The 22574-nt window shown below is 38.9% G+C and overlaps 1 protein-coding gene across 1 annotated transcript in view; it reads left to right on the top strand.

Annotated features, from left to right (window-relative positions):
- The window catches only part of ptpn14 (protein tyrosine phosphatase, non-receptor type 14), a 37961-nt gene extending 15861 nt beyond the window's left edge, over positions 1-22100 (top strand). The window contains exons 4-20 of the mRNA XM_023347757.1: positions 6365-6462; positions 7697-7764; positions 8127-8197; positions 8931-9018; positions 9112-9200; positions 9367-9454; positions 9641-9723; positions 11033-11093; positions 11435-11501; positions 13212-13666; positions 13762-14976; positions 16391-16531; positions 17205-17423; positions 18966-19094; positions 19848-20082; positions 20177-20340; positions 20531-22100. Of these exons, the coding sequence (XP_023203525.1) occupies positions 6365-6462; positions 7697-7764; positions 8127-8197; positions 8931-9018; positions 9112-9200; positions 9367-9454; positions 9641-9723; positions 11033-11093; positions 11435-11501; positions 13212-13666; positions 13762-14976; positions 16391-16531; positions 17205-17423; positions 18966-19094; positions 19848-20082; positions 20177-20340; positions 20531-20659 (3400 nt within the window). The 3' untranslated portion in view covers positions 20660-22100. The remainder of the gene's footprint in view (positions 1-6364; positions 6463-7696; positions 7765-8126; positions 8198-8930; positions 9019-9111; positions 9201-9366; positions 9455-9640; positions 9724-11032; positions 11094-11434; positions 11502-13211; positions 13667-13761; positions 14977-16390; positions 16532-17204; positions 17424-18965; positions 19095-19847; positions 20083-20176; positions 20341-20530) is intronic.
- Positions 22101-22574: the final 474 nt, after the last annotated feature.

Raw genomic sequence — 22574 nt, forward strand, 5'->3', positions numbered from 1 at the left:
AAGGCGTTAGCTTTCAGGCTCAAGTGGAAACAGAGTAAAAGTTTGGCTGCAAATTTTGGCTTTAGATGGTGAGAATTATATGTTCTTGTGTTTTTCGGGATTTATGGTCTACTTTATTAAATAACCGCTGACAAAGCAGAAAAAAACATTCTTTAAACTTTAATAGTGAATCACACACAGAAAGAAAAAAATCCAAACCTTTTTGCCTGAAAAAGCAAAGCGTTGAGTGTCTTTGTGTAAATTTGCTGAGTGTAATGTGACTTGTTTTGATGTGGTCAGGTCTTTGAAGTGCAGGATTTGACTGATATGTAACCTGAAACTGGATCTCACTCTCTTCCTGTCTCCATGCAGCTGCACAAATGAACCACAGCACTGTTTAAATATCTACATGATTTTTAAAAAAAATATTCACATGAACTTGAATTATGTGCTGTATACATGTAATTGTAGTTTTAACACAGTGTTAGTTTACAGTTCACCTCAAATACATTACTTTGTATTTTTCTTTCATTCTTTTTTTAATTGGCAAACTGGATTTCTGCCATGATGTCCTAAAAATAATCTTTACTCTCCAGGTAGTTTGTAGTTAACAACAAACATTTACTTTAAATTTGCGCTGGTTGAAAAGCAATAGCTAAAGCAGGAAAGGTAACAATCCCGGTCATACCATTTTATTTTTGCAACCATTATCATTTCACTTTTTTCAAACATCCATTTCCACCATACAAGCTGATTGGATGAGTATTTATATGTTTTTTTAAAAATGGATTTACTGTACACCTACATCAACATTTACTGTCACTCCTGGTAAAGATGTTCAAAACTCATTGAAATAAACAAGTTTTATGTTGCCTCTACTCTAATTTAAATGAGAAAAAAATCTGAGAACATTTATTTTCTTAGGCTTTAAGTGAAGAAAATCAGTGGTGTCACAACTATGTACATCTCTTCCTAGACTGAAAATTTAACTGATGCAAGTTTTCAGTTTATATTTCACTGTTTAAGCAGGGAACCTTTCTAGGAACCTTTAATTATTAATCCACAACTTCCTGCTTCACTGAAGTTGAATATGATGAGACAGAGGTCTGTTTCTCTAAGGTACTCTTTAATTGACAATAGTTCAAAAAACAAAACAGAAGATTTTTTACACAGTGTCGCACAGTAAACTGCTCAGTCAGAAATGGTGTTCCCATGAAACTGTTTAGTATAAGACACCAAACTGATAAGGTCAAGTGTTTCCGCATCAGTCAGACTGCCACTTTGTGCCACATTGACAGGTGTCAATGGCAAGGTGGCTGGCAAGGTGCTTAACTAGCTCATCAAAATTTGTATTATCCATTCAGATTATGGGAAGCGAAGGAATTCGTCACAAGAAATGTAGGCAATCAGCACAATTGATTGTGAAATCTCAGCTATCCGTAGACGGAGTGTGCAGAGTTTAAGTGGCTCACAGAATACGCAAGGGATGTCAGAGCATGCTTTTAGTTTAGTGTTTTTGTTTTTGCTTGTTGTCAGGAAGCAAATCTTCTTTCAAATGAAATATCCACTTCACATTCATCCAGTGTTCAGTGTTAAGGGCCTAAAATACAAGAACTCATTGAAGACGTTAAGAAGTGTTCAAAGAATCGAAAACCTTATAGAAGCAAATTTGGATTACAGGAAATTAGCCAGTTGGTTTATAACAACCATTTTGTTTGAAAGAAGAGGAAAGCTATTTCCTGATTTCAGTGATGCTGTGGTTGAATATTTGGTCACCTCTGTTGTTTCTGCTGACACAATCAGTATCCCTGTCTGAACCAGTTTTTTGTGTCTGGCATATACTAAAAAAAAAAACAAAATAAAAAACAAAACAAATTCTTTTTATCCTGGCTTCAAAGGCTACAATAAAACAAATACCAGAACTTTGTTGTAATAGAAAATCAGTTTAATACCGACTTTCTCCTCTGTTGAAAGATGAACAGCTTTATTCCTTAATACTCCAACACATTTTACGAGCAGGTTTGCAATTAGATATGTTGAGGGTCTTTTCTCAGAAGATCTCTTTCAGAGAGCGAGTTGCAGTCGGTGTGTGGTCCAAACCTTCTGTTCCCCGATATGAAGGGGAGGAAAAGTGGCTCACAGAGAGTGAAAACCGTAAACGAGAGTTGTTGACCGGAGCGAGGCCAGCTGGCCCCAGCGGCCCCTGAGGCCACCATCAGCAGCAGCCTTGAAATTGAAGCTTTGTTCAGCTAGTTTTCACTAACACACACACCCCCACACACACAAGCAGCTGTACTCTGTTGCGCCTCTTGCTGATTCAACACATTTCAAAGTGAAATTCTCCTGCCACCCACACAAACCCTCACAGGGCTGAGGGGTGCTCAGGGTGATACCCATGCAGAGGTGGAGGGAGTGAAGGAGTGGGGGCCCAGGAGATCTCAACCATATGTACACGCATTCTGACATCCAGTCATGCATGTACACATGCTTACAGGATTGTTGTCCAAGCCACTCGGACATCTGGATGCATGTCTTTTACTACTGGGGCTTGGACATGTGTGGGTGTATAAAAGGCTCTTTGTGCCTGTTACAGTGCCTGGATGTCCAGCAGAATATTCTGCTTTGAGGAAGAACCTCCCAGAAGGAAAGCTCTAGCTCATGCAGATTCACCAGGTGTTATAGCAGCCTCAAGTCATTCTGACATACCTGTTTGAGTTTCCAAAAGGATTTCAATATAAACAAGAGTGTGCAGTAATGTTCTGCATGTTTTTGGGTCATTAGACAAATGCTAATGAGTTAGCTCCTCAATATTCAGACGATAACTGAATATTTCACAATTCCCTTTATGCCATTATGCTCCTAGACCGAATCAAATTTAGATGCGTGTCCTCTGCTTCTAATTTTTTTAGTGGGCTGTTGATTCTTTGTTTGAAATAGTGAGGGGTTAAAATATTCTGCCACAACACGATCCCCCTGAAGAATCCAATAATCCATCTCTTTTTACCCATTATGCACTAGTAGATGGCTGTAAAAGAAATTAGATTTAGCCGGTGTTAATTTGGCCATATGTTTTGGGTTGTTTTCTCACTATAAGATTTTTTGTTAAAGGTTCCTGGCATTTTGAAGGTGTTCAGGCCCAGACCATCCTGATCCATTCTTAACAGTGGGCATCACGTGCTTTTTCCCCCCACATATTTGTCCTTTGCTTTATGACAGGCTGACGTCAAGCGTTGCCAAAAGATTCAACCTTCTCATCTGTCCAGAGCATACATTCCAGTTAAAGTCCCAGCAGAGCAGAAAAGGTTTCTCCAGAAAACCTGGGAGGTTGTTATGCTATTTACAGTAGAGATCCCAAGATCATTATCATTTTCTATTATGCTATAAAAAGAGCTCAAATTTAAGCACTTCCAGCTGCTTAAACTACTTAATTTTTGAGATGTAGTCACGTTCAGAGGAAGTTGCTATTTTCTTGTTGCCATTTCCTGACATGTTCCACTGTCTTGCCTATTTGAAGAGGGGTTAATGGAACTAGTAGTTTTTCCCAAGTCCCGGTGAAGTTCCAAGTCTTCGAGTGGCAAGTTCAGGCCAAGGTTTTAGTCTGTCAAAGACCTTAAGATTTTGATCTGATTAGTTCTAACCTTCACTATGGCTGAATTTGTGTTTAAGATTTTTGTGTTTTTGGCTGTCACCTCAGTGATTGCCTCTGTCAATTATAATAGTTTCCTTGGGTTTATAAAAAGACCTAACTGAGATAACAATCTCAATTTTTACCTTCTGGTAAAAAGGTGAGAGCATTTTTTTTTTCTTTGGATGCTTTGGAAGCCTTTGTTTTTTTTTTTTACCACATCTTTACTTTTACAGCTATTTCAATAGTTTGTCATCTAATTCATCTGACCTCAACCATGAGTAAACACTATCATGTTGTTTTCCATCCAACCTCAGAAAAGAACCGACCGCTGCCAACTTTAACATCCCCTGAGCGCCGTACCGAGACTGCAGGGAAAAAATGGAGGGGTTTTGAAAAACAAAGTCCACAATCGTTTGAAAGGTTTTGTGTTCTGAAAGGCTCCTCCCCCTTCCTGACCACATCAGGCCCCGCCCCCGTTTGCTCCAGCCTCCTCTGTGGTTGGGGTTGGCTTAATTAGAGGGTTGCCACGGGAACAGAATGGCATCTTAGCCAACGGGTGTAATGACAGGGTGAGGGGAGGAGGGCGGGGTCAGATTATAGGTCTGTGAGTATGCCTAGAGGAGCTTGAAAAAGAAAAGAAACACAAAGAATCAACAGAGAGAATGTGACAGTATGAACTCTGAGCGAGGCGAGGTGGGAAATGAAAAGTTTTACAAAAAACAAAAAAAAAAAATCCTGGATTTAGTGTATTATTGGTCATGTGAGGGAGAGACCAAACATGCGACTGTGTGGTTTCTAAATAGTCTTGGTTGCTCTCTGTGTATTAACTTGTGTGTGAACATGTGTCAGAGAAGGTGGCTCACAGCCCACATCAGGAAGACGCAGCCTGTGTGCCATGACAGCACAATGGGAAACGCTGTGGGAGTTTTCATGCAGCTGAGCCGGGTCACCCCAACAGTCCTTCCTGCCTCCTGTGTGGCCACTTTCATTCTTCAAAACACAAACATCCCGCAGGATGATGGCTAAAAGTGGACAGAAAGAAGCTTGGAACTTTAGGAGTTTTGTTTATCCCAGCCCTTCAGGGCTTTTTTTTCTTTCTTTTGGTGAATTTCACCACATTTTCTGATACCAGAGCGTGGGTTTAACAATCCAAGCTCTGTTATTTTATTGGTTTACACTTGATGAAACCACAGCCGTCCAAAACCACAGTGAAACCTGTCATAGTTTGCCTTAGAGCAACTTTAAGTTTCCTCTCTCATGTTGTACTAAAGATTTGACTCAGTTCAACATGCTCTGTGTTCCATGAACAATTACAGAGCTACAAAATCATTTAGTTTAGCTTCCACTTGGCATTCCACTAGAGTCAAAAATGAGTCAGTGGTATTTCAAACAGGGGTGATTCATTCATTCCTCACTTCTGCACCAGGCCTCTTTGGCTTTGTTCAAGAGAGCCAGAATAGTCTTGACGCACACTTTCTGTTGCACCGACCAGAAACAGAAGAATATGTCTTCTGTGTGCTGTCAGCATTTTTTCAGGCCTTCCATCAGTAAAACACAAGCTCCATTCTCATTCAGTGGATAAATGTGTCGCGCTTCAAGCCATTATAGTTTCCAGCACGGGACTTTTATAGGTTGGTGTTCAGAGACTGTGGCTTGGTGAAAAATCTAACATTAACTCCCAACAACAGTTTTGAGGGTTTCTGAGAGTTAATAAGTCACCACCCACCTACTCGGATTTATTTTACCCACAGTTTTTCTTTTAACTCTACTACCAATTCCAAGGCTGCTGTTCATTAACTTCAGAGCACTTCCGGTTTAAACAAACAGGCTTTGGCAAACTAAACATTTACTAACGAGGCTTGAAAGTAGCATAACTACATCATCTTTCTAATTTATAATTTGCCAATGAACATTTGTGCAGATGCCAGGATTAATTCTAATGAAGTGGCATGAAGAAGTTAGGTTTGTTAGTTTACAAAAATAGAGAAAATTGTCTACAATTCGTATGCTGTGTTTTAAAGAATTTGTAACCGGCTTTAGTTGTTGTGGCTTTAGTTTTTAATAATTTTAGCTTGACTATGCAGAAAAAGCAATACAATTATTCTCTTTATGTTTGGCAAATTGAATAAAAGTTTCACAAATCTGCAACTGTGTTATTAGAAAACCCTGCTCACAACTCAGTGTAGTATATCCACACCTCAGAGGAAATAATTGTGAAGTAGCTAATCATTGTCCTGTACGCTCACAATTCGTAAATATTATCCTTAGTCTGCTGCACTGGCACTTTTTTTCTTCTTCTTAATCTGCTACCATAAAAACTATCCTAAATATTTTAACGGTCATATGATGGGCACTCATCAACTCTCAAAATACTTCCTTTCTGTTTTCAAAATAAGAGTCAAATTTCTCAAGTTCTATTTAGAATACCTTTAGTCAAAAATACTTTTTTTTTTTTACTTAAATTGAAAGTTATGTTTTAAGCTGGCAGCCTAAAAGGTTGATAAATAGTAGAAGGGAAGGAATCATGGATATCTTAAAACATGACCTTTGGCATTTGTTAAATTGCTGTGAAAAAGACTTTTGTCTTTCCCTACTCATCCATTTTATGTAGACAAAAACATTTGGATGTATAATATATAATTCTGCACATCAGTTATTACATGTTAACCGTACTAATTTTCAGCCTCAGTGTCATACTGAAGATTTGATCAGATTCTTTTTTTTTCCTCTTCTTAATTTACTCTCTTTTCTCTGTAGGTATCAGTATTATCTGCAAGTGAAGAAGGAGGTGCTGGACGGACACCTGCAGTGCACTGTGGAGCGGGGGATAAGATTAGCTGGACTAGCAGTACAAGGTAAAACACACTCATGGACAATAAAAAAAAAATCATGTGAATAAATTCCTAGAGAGATGGTGCAAACTCATTGTTGCTCGGGTCGTCTTGACTCTTCTACCTTATATGGCTGCATTCCACGAGGAGAATCCAGTCCACTTGAGTTCCTATGGTATCAATCCTAACACATACACACACAAATATGCCCTTTTAGTGCTCTCTGGCTTGTTCCTGGATGCAGTCTGTGTCCCAGCGGGGAATGTAAATAGAGTGTCTGCTTATCAGCAGCTCCAAGGTTAGCGTTATAGCATCAGGAAAAGTCTTATCTATAAGGAGACAAGATCCTCTACTTGGCCTCCTTTTGTTCAACAAGCAGCACTTAGTGCTCAGTACAAGCGCTATCTAAGGAATGAGCAGGTCATGGAGATATTTTGTTGCCCGGGGCTTTGATAATGCGTTGGACACACATTTTTGTAATCTTTTACAAAAAAAACAAGTGCAATACAAATTGTTGAATGGTTAATCTGATCAAAACAGGTAACATAAATGTATTATTACAAATTATTAGCATATTTTGCACCAAATTGTTGTTTATAAACTTCCACAAAAATAAGCTTTTAAATAGAAAAAAACTACAGAGTTATGTAATAAAGACTAAATATTTTATAGCGGTGTCTAATTGTTCGATCTTGATAAGGTCGAAATAGGGATTATAAAAAATAAAACAAGCTGAATTAACTTAGACTCACTTCTTTTCAAGGTGATAATAAGTCTTTTGTACATCAAATGTGATACTTTCTTGAACTGTTATGATCAACGTTTTTTGAAGGAGTGTTTTTCCTTTATTTGCTGTAAATGTAAGACTTCATATGAAATACAAATCACCTGAAGGGCTCCTCAAATGAGAATGTCATTATTTCTGTTCTAGCCCTTCAACTGACTTGTATGAAAGGAGGCTCTTATTTTATGCCATGGATGTTTTGCCACACTAGCCTATAAAGGTGTTGTTAACATGTGTCAAAATGATCACCCGAATTGCAAAGGACATTTATTAGTAATTGAGACTGCTTTAAATGTCAAATTGGTTTCAAATGTCACAAAACAATCTGAACTACAATAAAATTATAATACATTAAGCTTTCCTGCTATGTTCAATATCAGATCTCATACAAAATGATTTGTTAGAATTAAGTTTTATATATTAAATGTGTTACTTTGGTCTAAATTATTCTCCTTTCTTGCCTCTGATTTGAAGCTGACTTTGGAGACTTCACCCACTTCCAATCTCAGGACTTCCTCAGAGAGTATGTGCTCTTCCCAGTGGTGAGTCCTGAAATTACTACTACTTTCCAGCTAAGGATCGCATGCCTTGTGCTTTCCATGCATGCGTTGCCTGAAGGCATGCATTCTTGTGTGCTGTTGACTCCCCTGCACACTTGATTGACAGGCTAGATTGCTGCTGAAGTGGGTGGTGGTGTTGAAATCATATGAGAACTAGATGTTTTTTATTTATGCAACTACAAAAACTATTGTTGAATCTTCACAGGCAGATTGCACAGGTATCTTCTTTTTTGAGTAGTTTTATCATTTTTCTGATCTTCAGCATCTAACGCTCTACCTAGCTGATATTTAGTTTGCTTTTTGTCTTATTTGCTGTTTTGTTTGCCTTTGTTTTTTCCTTGTAGAACTGGCCCAATGGGGATGAAGTGCTGGAGGAGTGGACCAAGAAAGTTGCTGAAGAGCATAAGAGTCACTGGTACTCATTTCCACATTTTAATCTGTATTAACAGTTCTGGCCAGAGATTTACATGCAGTTCAGTGCTTTGGGGCATTTTTGGGGTTACTGTGCTAGATGTGCCAAAGTTTCATCCATATAACCCAAAATGTTCTACTTAGATAATAAACAACCAAGGATAAAATTTATTGTATAGCTTTTCCACTGCCAGTGGAAGAGCAACAACTTCCAGTTTGAAACTTTGGCAGAGTTGCGTGTTCCACCTGGGCAGAAATCACAAACAATCATCATGTCTTGTTTTGCAAAAATGAAAAAAGAGCATACTAACATTAAGCATTTGGATTGACTTTGACTTAGCGCTATTGTAAATTTATGGACTCTGCTTAAGTGTGGGACTGGAAATCAGTCAGGTTAAATTAGTTTGACCATTTCTGATGATCAAATTTATCCAATATGCAGTGAGTGACTATCATCCAATTACAATATGTATTTATGTATCTGAGCTACATGTATAATTACAACGTTGGATGAAATACAGACAAGGAACAACAAATTCATAGTAGAGCACCTAATTTTTGTTCATAAAATGCATTTAAGCTGATTGATGTTTGATCAATTCACCCCTCAGAGAAGACAGGAAATGAATGACATTTATTCTGAAGATTAGTGAATGTAAAAGCCTGACCTTGATTTAAATGGTGTATACACCAATAACAGGGACAGTCCTGTCTCATGCTTTGTTTCTACCATAAAGTGGGAGGCCACCAGCTGAAGCAGAACTTTTGTACATCAAAGAGGTGGAAAAACTGGACGGTTTTGGCCAGGAGAGTTTTCCTGCAAAGGTGGCTATAAAACCAAACATATATGGAAAAAAAAAACTTTATTAGAAGAAATTCTTGACTGTGTCTTTATTAAATTTCTTCTTTTTCCTGCAGGACAACTACACAAACGACATTTTCATCGGTATGTCTTTTGTTGGGGTGTTCGTCAAACACAGAAATGGCAGATCCATCATGCTCCACAAGTTAGTGCCCCCCCGCCCCTTTTTTTTTGCATATCTTGCATTGATTCAGAACCCATCTTTCAGAAAGTCATGCTACTGGTTTAAATGCACAAAATCGAAGTGGTAAAATGTGTTTCCCTTTCTTTCACCATTCCTTCTTTTGGATGTATTTCGACGCGTGCAACAGGTGGAAGGACATCGGTACCATAGCACACAACAAGTCAGCCATCACAGTGGAGATAACAAGCAGAGACGACACCATCAATTTTCACATGGTGAGTGTTGTGTCTGCAGGTGCTCTTGGTATTCATACACAAACACATCCTAGGAGGTGGAAGGTTGCATCTGCATAGGGGGGATGATTTCCAATAAATGTGCTTCCAACAAGTGCTGTGCTTGTTGATGTTCTTTAAAATGTTTTTTTCTCCTGTGTGGGCGTGTGCATGTGTGTGTATCTGCAGGAGGATATGGAAATGGCCAAGTACATTGCTCGTCTTTTCACGGCCAGACACAAATTCTACAAACAAAACAAAATCTGCACAGAGTAAGTCTCGAGGCCGAGCAAAAGGCCATTGTAGAAATGAGCGCAGGAACCTTTTGAAGGTTATGTAATGGCTAAGCATACGGTGCCAGTTACATTTTTTTGCTGACTCTGTTAAAGATCTCTATAAATCTTTAAAATGAATTAATCTTTTATTGCAGTGACATAATCTCACAGTGAGACATGTAGAAAAACCCATTTTTTACTCTGAGTAAAGTTATCCAGCTGGGAAAAATCCAGGGAAATTCGAATTAGTAATGAATCACTTTAAGTTTTCATGGTGTAATATGATACATAAGCCAATATTTCTGGCTAATAGGCTGGCCAAAGACCCATATTTATCTTATGACTGTACACATTGAGCAAGGAGGTACAAATAAATCACTAAAACTTGCTGTTAGAAAACTGCAACAAAACGTTTCCATAACAACCATTAAATGCTGTTTTTATGCCAGCTGGCTTATTTGGGGTGATAGTTCATGTTCTACCATCAGAAATGTTAACATGCAATTTCCTAAGCTTTACTGGGATGAGCTGGAATGTAGTTCTTCAGTCAGATGAGAACGATGCGTTCTTTGGCACAAGTACTGAACATGTAGGAAAGTTCTTAAGTACGGTGGAAGGTCCGTGGTTCTACCAGCCCTGAGAAACTTGCTAAAGTTCTTGGTGTCTTGAATTCTTGAAGCACTTTCTGGTGGCCTCTGCCAGAAATGTCAACCAAATCAAATCAACAGAAATAGTGAAAAAATGGATGTTTTTGAAGTGAAATGTTTATTTATTATGATCAGGTAAAATGTCAGAGAAAAAAAATTAAATATGAAGAATTAAAAATTAATTCTTAATTAGCCTGAAAACTATTTAACCAATAAGCCTTAGTTGTACATAAAAAGAAAAAAAATACTTGCATTGATCTCCTCTCTCTGCTATCACTGAAGAACAGATATTATCCTTCACCTGATTTTTACTTGTGCCACATTCTTTTTGTTGCTTTTTTTTTTTCAACAAAAAATCATAAGAGTTAAACATCAAAACAAAATTTCCATATCCAGTTCGAAAAAGTGTAGGAAGAAATTTTGTTTAAAATTTTTAGTGTGAAATTATGCTCCTGCAATGAAACTAATTTATTTTTAAGTTGTTTTTTTTTTTTACATTTTCTTACCATGGATGCCAATAAAAGTTTCCCGCACTTTATATTGCAGTGTTGTTAATAAATTGATTATACAGAGGTGTTTACAAAATGCATTAATATTATTAATTTTCTTATTATTATAATAGAGTTCTTTGCTCTATTTTCTTGTTGGTTTCTGTTTAGGCCCACTCACTCTCCTGCGCCAATCAGAAGGAGACCCACATGGACTCATCGCCTGTCTCTGGTATAGTCTGCAACCAGTAATTTCCATTTATTGCTAATTAATAACTGTTTATAAGTGAGAAGAGAGAAAATGAAATAGTTTATTTAGAAAAGGGTTACACAATAAGCCGTGGCTCTTCCAGCCTCGGTTTGAATGTGGGTTGGTCTTAAAAGTTATTAAGGGTGTTGCTCCCAGTGAGACAAAGACGGCAGTAATTTCTGCTTCCTCTTTCCAGCAGACCAGACAATAGCTTGGCTAAAATTGTCACAGAAGATCATTTTACATCTAAGTCTGTCACATTCGCTTGATTCCTTATTTTCATGCTGTCATTTATTTGTATTTAAACACATTTCTCTGTTCAGCCCCGGCCCCAGTCCTGCAACTTCCAGTCCGTGCACGAGCATTATCAGGACATGCAGAGCTCTCAAGGTAATTGTAAAACACATTCTCGCATAGACATATTTAGAGCAAGTTTCACTGCCTTTATTTTACCACTTAAACCACAGTCCGCCTTAAGATTTTTTTGCCTCCCCGACAATAACTCAAACATTTCAAGTTTGGCTAATTGTGTCTTTCCCATCAGGCGTGTGACTCATGGCGCGTTTTTTATTTTAACAGTCTCCCAGCCAATTAGAAGCCCAACTTTTTTTGTTGATGGGAGAGGGGCAGAGCAGTGACCTCATGCGTACTACGCTCTTTCATCGACTTGCTCACACAGTCAGACTGCCTTATAATCCAAATTGCTTTACTCACACTGGGCAGACAATAAAAACAAAGTGGAAAATCATTCAGGGTGTGAGACTGTACGTGGGTGTGGGATCATTCTGCTGGCAGATCTCAAGCATCACTCTTAAGTTTCTTTGTGCGGACCAAGATTGTGTATCTGCTTTCCTTTCAGATAAAATGATAGTATTGACATTTTTCTTAGTTAACAATACCATTTAGCTCCTACTTGTTTCATTTGTTTCATTAAATTAGACTAAACTCTTCTTGTAGGGAAGTGAGATATTTTTGGGGACATTTTAAGCTGCCTTTTTTTTTGAAATTCTGAACTTTACGTACACAATTTCTGTGTGTTTAGTAGAATCAGGGACAACATGTTGATTTCAGAGGTGAAGGGGGCAAAATGGTTGGCTTACATCTAGTGGAGGACGGGTGGGGCGAGGTTTTAAAAAAACACCTGGACTTGCACACCAGTGTTTTGCTTGTTGGCCTATCGGATTATATCTACCCTATAAGCACTGTGAATTTCAAAATATGTATAGAACTACAGCTTAGAGGATTAAAGGCTATTTCTTACCAGAATATGCATTTGGTCATATTTGTAAATCCTAAATATAAAACTGTGCTAAATCATTAACTAAATTTATTCTTAACATCACATTGTTAAAGGCCAGTGCTTCGCCTTTGAGTCTCCTATCTCTCTACCAGCATCTCTAGCATGTGGACACTGGTACTATTTAGGTGCAACAATTATAAATAAATGAACGATTGAATGAATGAATATACTTTACTAATCCAAAGCATATTGTTGGTACGACTATAGTCTGAAGAAAAAGAAAACCTGTTTCACAATTATACTGTGGGTCAGGGGGAAAGATTGAAACTCTTTTGACTCCTCTGGACTTAATAAATAGCTATACGTTTTTACTATTCAATTTATCCACCAGCAAGATGGATATATAAAATCGCATTTGTAATCTAAGGTTTTATTGTATTTTTCCCACAAACTAAATGGTATTTGTTTTAAAAAGGAGAAATAGAAATGTGAACAACACAAGGTCTTCTGCCTACAGCTTTCTTTGTTGTCTTTCATTTTTGCTCCCTTGTAAATGGAGATTTGATACTTTTCCAAAGAGATTAAGTCATTTCTCCTTTGCTTTGGAAATAGCTGTTTTCTACATTAAATTGCTCATAATAGTGCGTTTATTACAACTCATTCAAGAAAGATGTGCAGTGTCTTTCAAAAAGGCTTTGCCTTAAAACTTTTTCAGATTTTCACATCTCTGTATGGGAAGTCAGTTTTGCACAACACAGTATTTTGCATGTTTCCCCCAAAAAGGTGAAAAGGAGGCTAGTAGAAATATGACGCCACACTTTGCAGCTTTATATCTTAAAATTGTCTCTTCTGTCTTGCAGACAGCATCTTCCATGAGGACCTTTACTACAAGTCGGAGACCAGTCTTGATCTTACCTTCAGAAATGGGACTGTACCCAATGGAAGCATGTACAGCAGCCCCAGTTTGAGCTCCCTCAATCGTTCCCAGACTTTCATCCCCCCTTCGCCCATGTCGTCCAACCTCAGCATCCCGGGCAGTGAGCTCATGCGTCCGGACTACATCCCCAGCCACCGCCACAGCGCCATCATCGCTCCGTCGTACAGGCCCACTCCTGAGTACGAAGCGGTCATTCGACAGAAGCGAAGGATCGTCCCCACTCACCATGACCTCCACAGCCAGTCACTCCGCAGTTTGAACATTAGCAATGCCTGTGCTTACCGTAAGCCAGAGGCTCTGGTGTACAGCCAGCCAGAAATGCGAGAGAGGGGCCCCTATCATGGCCCAGGACCCAACCCTGGACCTTACACTCCGCAGGTAGAGCTAAATCCCAGATTATGAACTTTTTTCTTCACCTTCTGGTAAAATAAGCCTTACGTTTTTGTAATCTGTAATCATTGTTCTTATTACAGATTAGCTACAGTAAGCCAGTGTCCCATGGGCACCATTCAGGGGGCCCAGCCAACAGCCATGGTCCATGTCATTCGCCCTGCATTAACGGTGTCGGAGACAGCAGTGGAGATGTTGGAAGCTCAATCTCTCACACTGTTAGCACACCGGAGCTTGCAAACACCAAACAACAAGGAGCCAGCATGGGAAATTATGCAGTTAATGCTAATATGCTAAGAAACCATATGTCAAGACCTCCACCACCTTATCCTTCTAGCTCTTTCCGCCCGGCGACCAGCACACCAGACCTGGCTAGCCACCGGCATCGCTGCATTGGAGGCAGCAGCCCAGAACTGGTCACCCGCATGGTGCAGCTCTCAGTCAAGACCTTCCAGCCAGACAGCTCGGCCGTGGTGCATCAGTCCCTGCAGGAAGTTAGTGAACCTTTAACTGCAGGCGCTAAGCACCGCTCCACCCTGGACAAGAGGCACAGCATGGAGTTCATCAGCAGCATGAGGGGAGGTGGCATCGAAGGCTTGGCGATGAAGGGTATGAACACAACTCTTCATCGGAGGAATACTCTCAGAGAGCAAGTGATGCCATCTCAACCTCAGCCGCCACCTCAGCAGCCAAAGGAGCTTCCCATGCAGAAACCTTCCCAAAATGCACCTGAGGCTGCAGTGGCGCCTCCTACAGGAGTGGCTTACCAGCATCAAAAGACTCTTTCCAATGCCACCATGCTCATACACAGCAGTGACAGTGAGGAGGAGGAGGAAGAGGAGAGGCCTGAGCTGGATGTTCAGATTCCAGGCCTTAACGACAACATCAGCATCAGCGCTCAGCTCCAGGCGGCTCTGGCTAAACTGCCTAACAAACCCCCTCCAGAGTACCCAGGCCCTCCTCGAACTAATGCCAGCTCTCAGATCCGTGGGCCCAGTCACAGCACCGCGCACCACCATAACCACGATCAGACACCACACTGCAATCAAGGACCTATGGACCTGATTCTGACACAAGGTGTCGGCGGACCTGTGACTGGGAGTGGTGCTGGTGGGGGCGGGACGCTGACCAGAGGGGATCAGAGCGGGGTAAACGGAGCAGTGTTGGGGCCATCCATTTCAGAACCAGACCTGACCAGCGTGAAGGAGAGGGTGAGGAAAGAACCGGTGAAAGAGAGGCCGGTGTCCGAGATGTTCTCTTTGGAAGACAGCATAGTGGAAAGGGAGATTGCTCAAAGGGTAAGAACGTTTTCACATTGCACATTGCAATCGCAGCTAATGTATTTCCTTTGGATTTCATTTGTGAGGGAAACACAATGTGGATCATTGTGGAGGAAAAATAGTTTTCATGATTATTTGTGCATTTGTATTCAGCCTAATTTAGTCACTTTGTCATGACTGAAATCTTTGCCCATTCTGCAAAAAGTTTAAGTTCGATCAGATATGCTACAGATTCTTACGTAAATTTTAGAATGAGACCTGCTCATTCTAAAAGTTTTAAGACTTTTGCAGTTTTTGAAGGTGATGAGTACTTGCATGATTATGTTAATTGTGGACTCAGCAGGTAATTTTTCAAGAAAAAATAGTTTTGCCTCACTTTACAGGATTTATACTCTTATTAAATCAGTAAAATAATAATAGTACTGGGTTAAGAACAGCAAAAAACTGCTTTTATGACTAAATGCAAATAGTCATACTGAGAACTTTCTTCCTCAGTTGAGTTTTTCTATGGGTTAGCTGACGGTATTATTTAGAGTCGTGCTTTAAGGTCTTCATCTTCCACAAAAATGCAAATAATTTGTATTTATGTGTTATTGTGTCTCATATTTGCATTTCCAATTGTACTTAATAAGTATTTGTCATTTAGGCACAGAATAGCTTTTAATTGGACAAATGAACCTATCCTGGTACAGATGTTAAATGATATCATCTGTTGTTTACTTGCTGGTCTCACAGCTTTTGATTAGCAGTAATTTAGGTTTCAGCACATAACAAGGCAGCACTGGCCTTTGAATCCCCATAGGCATCCAAAAGCCCATACAAATCCCTTAGATTATTTTTCGAGTGGGGTGTTCTCGACGCAACGCTTGAATCCTGGAATGGATTTAATCACCTGTTGGTGACAAACCATTCTCTGTACGACTGACCTGGATGCAGGTTTAGTTTGAAATTCTCTCTAAAAGGCTTTACTCCTGTCTGAAGCTGCTCGCACATATATCTATCTGATATGTAGCGGTACCCACCCCCGACCCTCAAGCCCTCAAGCTGTTGTTTTGACTGTCCCACAGAGGATGAAGGAGGCGGGGTTATCTTGATGGCTTAGCAGCATTGCAGATTAGGCAAAGTAATCCTTGTTGGAAGGAGGGACTGTGCAATGTTGCTCAGAGTTTGACAAAAGTGGATGAGCTCCTTATAAGAAAGGAAGCTTCAGAGGTAGGTGGATAAAATAAAGAAGAACAGACATTTAAAAGTGTGTTAGTAAAGATAAATATGGGCAAAAGAAAATGGAACACATGACTGTTACCACAAGTTTTGATCCATGGACTGGCATTTAAAGCTCCATCCCCAGTTCTGTTCGTACGCATGTGGAGGCAGAGGTCACTTGCCTTTGCTGCCAGTAACCATGACACCTGGATTTTCCTCTCTCTTGAAGACGCTGGAAAGACAGAAGATGTCCGTGGATTCCATGAGGAGGCCGCTGATGATGGCGGCGCTAAACGGCCTTTATGTGGCGAGGATGCCCGTAGCCAAGAATCAAGCTGAGGAAGGTGCCAAGTCGACGTCAGACGAACGGGTAAAATCTCTGCTTTCATCAAAACATTGTGATGCGTCTTGAAGAATTAGAATAATGTCCTTCATGCTGGTTGAACTCCAACAAGATGATTGGCAGCCAATGTCATACAAATATTTATTTAGAAGAAAAAAGAACCACTTGACTGATTTCAAACTCATTCAGCCAATTATGCAGAACGCCAAGCTCAATTTCATTCATTTTATAAATTTTTTGTAAAACTTTTGTTTACCATGAATCTAAAATTTCAACTCGTTATTCTGTTTGCTCCATTTTTGATTTGGAGGACTGTGAAACCCAGTTTTTGTCCCAGGCGGTTGCCAGGCTAACGGGGGCAATCCCCTAAGTGGGCTGTGGAACGCGTGGCACGGTGCAGCTTATCGTCTCTGGGCTGGCTGCTATGTAAAGAATGTGACCCGGCAGAGTGCGAGCGAGAAAAAAAGAAAGAAAAGATAGTCTGCTCTCTCCCAGACATGACTAGCCTAATAAACACACACGGTCTTAATAATGAACGCTGTAGACTTCTACTTTGCTTTCAGCAGTGGCAATGCACTTTAAATGTTTGAAGTTCTCCGATACCAAAGGTCTTGCTCCGAAATGCTCGGGACTTAACAGCCTCTTGTTATGAGTGGTTTGTAAGAGGGTAACCTAACCTCTTCCATCTGATCAACTTCAGTGTGAAACCTTAGAGCTGAAGCTGGAGGAGGACCGGGTCTTCACAGAGTACGAGCAGGTGCCCAAGAAGAGGACCGACTGCCTTCTCACCACGGCAACGCTGCCCGAAAACGCAGAGCGCAATCGATTCCGCGACGTTGTCCCGTATGAGGAGAACCGGGTCGAACTGGTACCCAACAAAGAGAACAACACGGGCTACATTAATGCCTCACATATCAAGGTGCGTTCAGTGCATCAATGGTAGATGGGAAAATGTTTTTAGGGAAGATTACAGCAGCCATATTTATGTGACACCACTGTCACATAAAGATTCCCCATCTGATGGGAATCCCTTATTCTCAGTGCAAAAGTAATAAAACAACAAACAAGCATTTTCTGCAATTCAGCATAAAGTTAATTATTTTATTATTTTCACATTCTTAAATGTTAAATATTAAAAATATAGTCTAAGCATTTATTAAGAAAAAAATCTTTTTAAAATATGGCTTTGACATGTGTCATCCTCCATATAGTTTGCTTGAGACAAGTTTTCTGATTTTTCACATTTTAAACATGTTTTTTAAAATTACATAAATGTTTTTAAAATTAAATTTAGTTTCATTTTAATTATTTTATTATCTTAATAATAGGTTATCTTTTTTTTTTATTAATAATTAGTTTAATTTATCGTCATATTGTTTTTATTATCTTACTTTATTTCACTTTCTGTCTAACTTTCTTATTTGTCTTTTTATCTACTTCTATTCATTGTTTATTTATTATCATACTCACATACTAATGTAGCCAGCACAGTGAGCTGACAGAAATCAGAGCTTTCCAAAGAGTTATTAAGCGTTACTTTGTTTCTGTGTGAGCCGTTTTATCCTGCTTTTGCTCAGACTGTGTGGTGGCACATTATGTGTTCCCTTTGAGAACAAGGCATCCTGAATTTTGGTTATTTTAGTTTTTGTTATAAACAAATGAATACAAATCCACACAATGGAAATTGTTGCTTTAAAAAAAACATTCAAAAATCAAGTTCATCTGTATAGCTTTTCGGACAACAAGGTCAAGCCCCTTTGCAGCACGCATACGTCCTAAACTAAGTAAAGAATAAAGTTAATTAGTTTTCTTCTCTGATCAGTTAGAGAAGAAACTGATTAGGTTTTACTTCGGAGAAAAGTGTGAAAAGCAGTCATTGCTTTCAGAACTTTAATCCCTCCAAGTTCTTGGAATTACAAAAGAATGTTGTCCAAACTCCAAACATCTTAAGCGACTTGAGTTGCCCTCATTTTTTCAACGCTGAGAAAAATAAACTCAGTGTAAACAGCAAATTGTAGGACACAATCGTTTGTTTTATTTAAATATGCCTAATCAAAGGTGCACCTTCGTAACCTCTGACCTCTCCATTAGTAAAAATGACTATGTTAAATCACAAAGTTCCTTGAAGAATCAGCTGTGATGTGCTTGTTATGCAACAGCGCTACACTCTGGAATTTTCATAAAATTACATTTTGTCAGTTTTGCTTTTGCTTTTGTCTCATTTTATTATCGGTAAAGGAATTAACAAGAGTATAAGATAAATGAAAAAATGACCTTGGGTTTGAATTTGAACTCCTTATACTGCTCTCTAGTGGTACATAAGGAAACTGTCCGTGCATTTCACATTTCTGCCTATTAAGGGTGTTAAATTTATTCTACTCTAAATAAAATTTTAAAGACATTGAAATGTATTAGTTGTTCTAATACCCTCTTATTGGATTTTGTCTGTTGTTGTTCCCAGGTTATGATTAGAGGGGAGGAGTGGCACTACATTGCCACGCAAGGCCCACTGGCCAACACCTGTGGTGACTTCTGGCAGATGATCTGGGAGCAGGGCGTCAACGTCATCGCTATGGTTACAGCAGAGGAGGTAAAAGCACATTAAACCTTGAGGGTTGTTTTTACATTTTGCTACAATCTTCAGTATATTTTATTGGTATTTTTTGTGATAGATTGACATAAAATATTGAATAATTCTAAAATAGAAGAAGGAGGTGATGAAGATTCTTTTACAAATTAAAATTTTAAAGATTTTTTTTGTTGCAAATTAGCTCAAGATGGCTAGTCAGTCATATTGGATGGAAAGTACCAATTTTCAAGTCTTGACACAGAATTTAAGTCTGGACTTTGACTGGACAAGTCTAACAAAAACCGAATAAACTATTTAAGTTGTATTTAGTCATTGCCCTGCTATAGGATGGAGTTGCTGCCCAGTCAAGTCCTTTACAGTCTCTAACAGGTTTCCTTGCTTTTCATTTTGTTTCATCCATCTTCCAATAAACTCAGACCAGCATCCCAAACCCTTCAAAAATGTTTTGAAGTGCACAACTAATTGTTGTCTTGTTGACAGATTGTCCCACATGAGCTCTTGTCTCTGCCACCCCTCCAGGTTTACATGTGTCTTTTGACTGCTATTGTGGTCAATGTGTTTCTTTTAATCTAGACTAGAAACATGTCCACTTCAAGCTTCACTTATTATTTGCCATTGACAAGAATATTATTGATGTATTAGTTTTGTGTTTTGTTTCTTCAGCATTATGTTGGTTATTGACTTGTGCAAGAAAAGGTTACAAATGACCGAAGTAAATAATTAATGCACTATTTTTATCAATCTTTCACCCAGGAGGGCGGCAGGTCCAAGAGTCACCGTTATTGGCCCAAACTGGGCTCCAAACACAACTCTGCCACCTACGGCAAGTTCAAGGTGACCACCAAGTTTCGCACAGAGTATAACTCCTACGCCACCACGGGTCTGAAGGTCAAACACCTGCTGTCCGGCCAGGAGAGGACGGTTTGGCACCTGCAGTACACCGACTGGCCTGAGCAGGGCTGTCCTGAATATGTTCCTGGTTTTCTCTGTGAGAGGACTTGTCTTATTGTCAATACCTTTACTAATCAATGTCTAAAGACGCCACCTACCAGAACGCCCATCTTTTCTTTTTTTTTTTCCAGCCTACTTGGAGCAGATTCAATCTGTGAGGAGGCACACCAACACCATGCTGGATACCTCAAAGAGCCTTAATCCTCCAGTGGTGGTGCATTGCAGTGCCGGCGTGGGTCGCACCGGTGTGGTGATCCTGGCTGAGCTTATGATCAGCTGCCTGGAGCACAATGAGGTGTGTAGATGATGGCTGTAACTAAGCTGCAGTCGGTGCACTAGTTTCAGAGTGGTGGAAATAAACCTGTGGTATGAGTCACCAAGGAAAAGATTTAAAAATATGAGGGGTGTCAGGAAACCTAATGGGCCTTTTATGTATCTCTTTTCTATGACTAACATCAACCTCCATCGTCTTTGTTTCCTTTTAGCCAGTGGAAGTTCCCACCATGTTGTCAGAGCTGAGACATCAGAGGATGCTGATGGTGCAGACCATCTCCCAGTACAAGTTTGTCTACCAGGTGCTCATCCAGTTCCTCAAGAACTCACGCCTCATCTGAGATGGACTCCTCAGTGTTCAACTAAACGATGAGATCAGCACTTCCCAGTTAGATCTAGAAAGCTGATGAGTAGAAGATACAGAGACTCGCTGAGCTTTCTACTAAGCAGTTTGTACATTTTAGTAGAGTTTAAAGCAAACTCCTCTTAAAAAGTGTAAACCCCTCCCCCCCCAAAATTAACCACTTTTCCATTTCATATTCAGATTTAGCTCTTTGTTTTTCCCGTTGCATCTTGATTCTGTTGTTTTTCTATTGACCGTACATGTAACTGCGTCGTCTCCATGTAGGTCAGGTGAACAGGCAGCTTGTTGCTGTGAGCGTGAATGTGGGAAGTTTCCTACCTGCTACATGTTTTTACAACAATCTTAAAGCCAGTGTTAGGACCTGCAATATGCTGCATGAACAGTAGGTTGCAGCAGTATTACTACTCTAAACTACATTTTTACTCTGGTTTGCCAAATTGAGTATAAGTGTTCATTTGTTTTCAACACAATAATGATTAATGCAGCAAATTCTTTACTTCAATATTGTAACAAGTGTTTTTATTTATTTCTATGAAGACTGTGGTCACCTTCACTTTGCCATTGGCAGACATGCTGTTCTTCTGAATTTGTCTTAACCTTTTTTTGTTCTGCTTTTGGTGAAATTTTCCTTAGATTTCTTCAATTTTCATGTGAAGATTTGCCAGCTAAGATGTTTTGTGTGAGCCTAAGCAAACACAAGAACATTTCAGAAATAATATATTTTGTTTTGTTATACATTTCAAACCTTTATAGTGCTTAAATTGAAGATAATTAATGGTTTTACAATTGTGCCTTATTGAAAAGGAATTTGTTGATTTCTTAAAAAAAAAAGATATTTAATTGGTTGCTTCAAAATTTCAATCATATAGCTTTTTTACTCTGAACAAAATAAAAGGCACAATACATCTTGCCAAGAGAAGAAAATCTGATACTTATAAAACCCTAAACCCATATGTTTCTGCTTTTCTGACTTGTACCTAAGCTAACTATTACGCTGTACAAAACAGTCATGTCCAAATGTTTTATATAGTTTGCTTTTATTGACTTGGTAACTTTAAAATACCGAAACATAAACTATGCATGCATTTTTACATTTCAGTGTATATATTTTAGTATGTGATCTCAGATATGTATGTATAAGCTTTATAAAATTTTGATATTCAAGGGTTTATTTTGTTGCACTTATTTTCTATTCAACAGTATTTTTGTCACTTCATTCCAGTTTGTTTGTATATTTAATTTTTGCCCCACTCTCTTTTGTTTTGGCAAAAAAAAACCTTCAAAATATGCTTCAAATTATATGTACATATGTTTCTGAATACGCATTTTCAGTGCATTAAGTTTTGTTTTCTCTCCCCAGACATGTATTGAGCTGTTCTACTTGCTTATTATGCAATAAAAGCATTATTTTTCTTTAATTTCTGAGGCCCTGAATTGAACTGTTTCTTTGTGACATTATTTGAGTTTTATCTCTTATTTATTAACAACTTGATCCCTGTTGTGGAAAAAAAGAAATGGTGAGACATTCTTTCTTGGACTTCTAAACATGTACAAAGTATGAATTTGCAATTCCAAACAAAACACATGATTGGTTGGTTGGTGTAGCCTTGTTTTGCACACAGACCAGCTACTTCTCCATTATGTGATTTGATCATGAACTGGATTTGTTAATTTATTTTGTATAGTTTTTTTAAAATTACACATAAGTAACTTAAAATGTATTCAATTTAACCATGACGTAAAAAGTAATAAAACCTCCAAAAAATATCAAGAAGTTAAAATGAAGTCCAAAGGAAGAGAGAAAGTGACATTTAAATAATGTGTATTTTGCCATGAAGTGTTCATATGCTTACTTTTACACATACTTTCACAATCTGTTCCATAATAAATTG

The sequence above is a fragment of the Xiphophorus maculatus genome, chromosome 15, assembly GCF_002775205.1.
Source record: "Xiphophorus maculatus strain JP 163 A chromosome 15, X_maculatus-5.0-male, whole genome shotgun sequence".
Lineage (NCBI taxonomy): Eukaryota > Metazoa > Chordata > Actinopteri > Cyprinodontiformes > Poeciliidae > Xiphophorus > Xiphophorus maculatus.